This window comes from Habropoda laboriosa, unplaced genomic scaffold (genome assembly GCF_001263275.1).
Source record: "Habropoda laboriosa isolate 0110345459 unplaced genomic scaffold, ASM126327v1 scaffold1329, whole genome shotgun sequence".
NCBI classification, from domain to species: domain Eukaryota; kingdom Metazoa; phylum Arthropoda; class Insecta; order Hymenoptera; family Apidae; genus Habropoda; species Habropoda laboriosa.
In genome coordinates this window covers 259,718-260,708 of record NW_017101431.1, presented here as the reverse complement: position 1 = coordinate 260,708, position 991 = coordinate 259,718, and the positions used below count along the sequence as shown (strand labels likewise).

The 991-nt window shown below is 31.4% G+C and overlaps 1 protein-coding gene and 1 long non-coding RNA gene across 2 annotated transcripts in view; both read left to right on the top strand.

Moving 5' to 3' along the window:
* Positions 1 to 991, top strand: part of LOC108578128 (ankyrin-2-like) — a 37,755-nt gene that overhangs the window by 20,074 nt on the left and 16,690 nt on the right. The window contains exon 27 of the mRNA XM_017941393.1: positions 6 to 63. Within this exon, the coding sequence (XP_017796882.1) occupies positions 6 to 63 (58 nt within the window). The remainder of the gene's footprint in view (positions 1 to 5; positions 64 to 991) is intronic.
* LOC108578174 lies at positions 705 to 991 on the top strand. Its single transcript, XR_001891455.1, has 2 exons — positions 705 to 771; positions 931 to 991. It is a non-coding gene; the product is annotated as an uncharacterized LOC108578174 (long non-coding RNA).

Genomic DNA, 991 nt, shown 5'->3' with positions numbered 1-991 from the left:
CTAAGGATATTTCACCGTCGGAAAAGAAATTTATTACAGACACCTTGCAAAAGGAACGAACAGGTATGACGATCATTTTTATTTACTCCTCTCGTGAAATGAATGGTAACGTTAGAGCAACAAGGATAAATGTCCAATTTCGTAATGTATCGATTGAAAAGAACTGTGTAGACCTTTTACAAAACGCAAAAGGTTGAATACAGGAACCATCAATTTATTGTAATTTCGTACAATGATTACAAATCGTAGAATATGGTTTTACTTGATAAAATGCCAAGTTTAATGGAACGCATTCAAACGCAAGGTGCAAAAAAGAACATTTCTATATTCACACGTTGTGGATAAATTGTTATTGTAAAATAGAAATTGCTTTAACAATAATAATAACGATCTTATATCGCTGCAACGAAACGAGCAAACTAATCATGAGAACTACTAATAATCACAAAACTGGTGTTTTTGTAGCGTATTGGAAAAATTTGTATTACGTTAAAAAAAGAAAAAAAAGGAAAGTTGTACTTGAAACAAGCTGGTTTCATCGGGGATAGCAAAATTCCATTGTAATTCTATTTTCGTTTAAGAGGAAAAGTCAATCAGCTTATGGCTCAGGCATTGAGCGAGGCTTCTTTAATTTAATTACGTATAACAGTATCAACAAACGTTCGATGTAGCTATGACGAACTTGTCTAGTTTGATCTGAACCAGTACTGGAAGCGTTATTTCTAAAAACTATCTTCCTTTCAATACCGTCCTGTCACAATTTCTATACATGTGAGTTCACGTTACACTTAAAATCGAGTGACAAATATCAGTTAGCACAGTTTCAATTATTTACTTTTACTTTATTTATCCAACAAAATGTAATTTCACATTTTCACTATATTTTCGTTTATTTGAAACATTAATGTCTATTTGTTTCACGATTTTCAGTTTCAGGTTTTTTTAAGTTCTTTAGTAATTTGCACTTAAAATCTGCACGTTAAATCTTAAA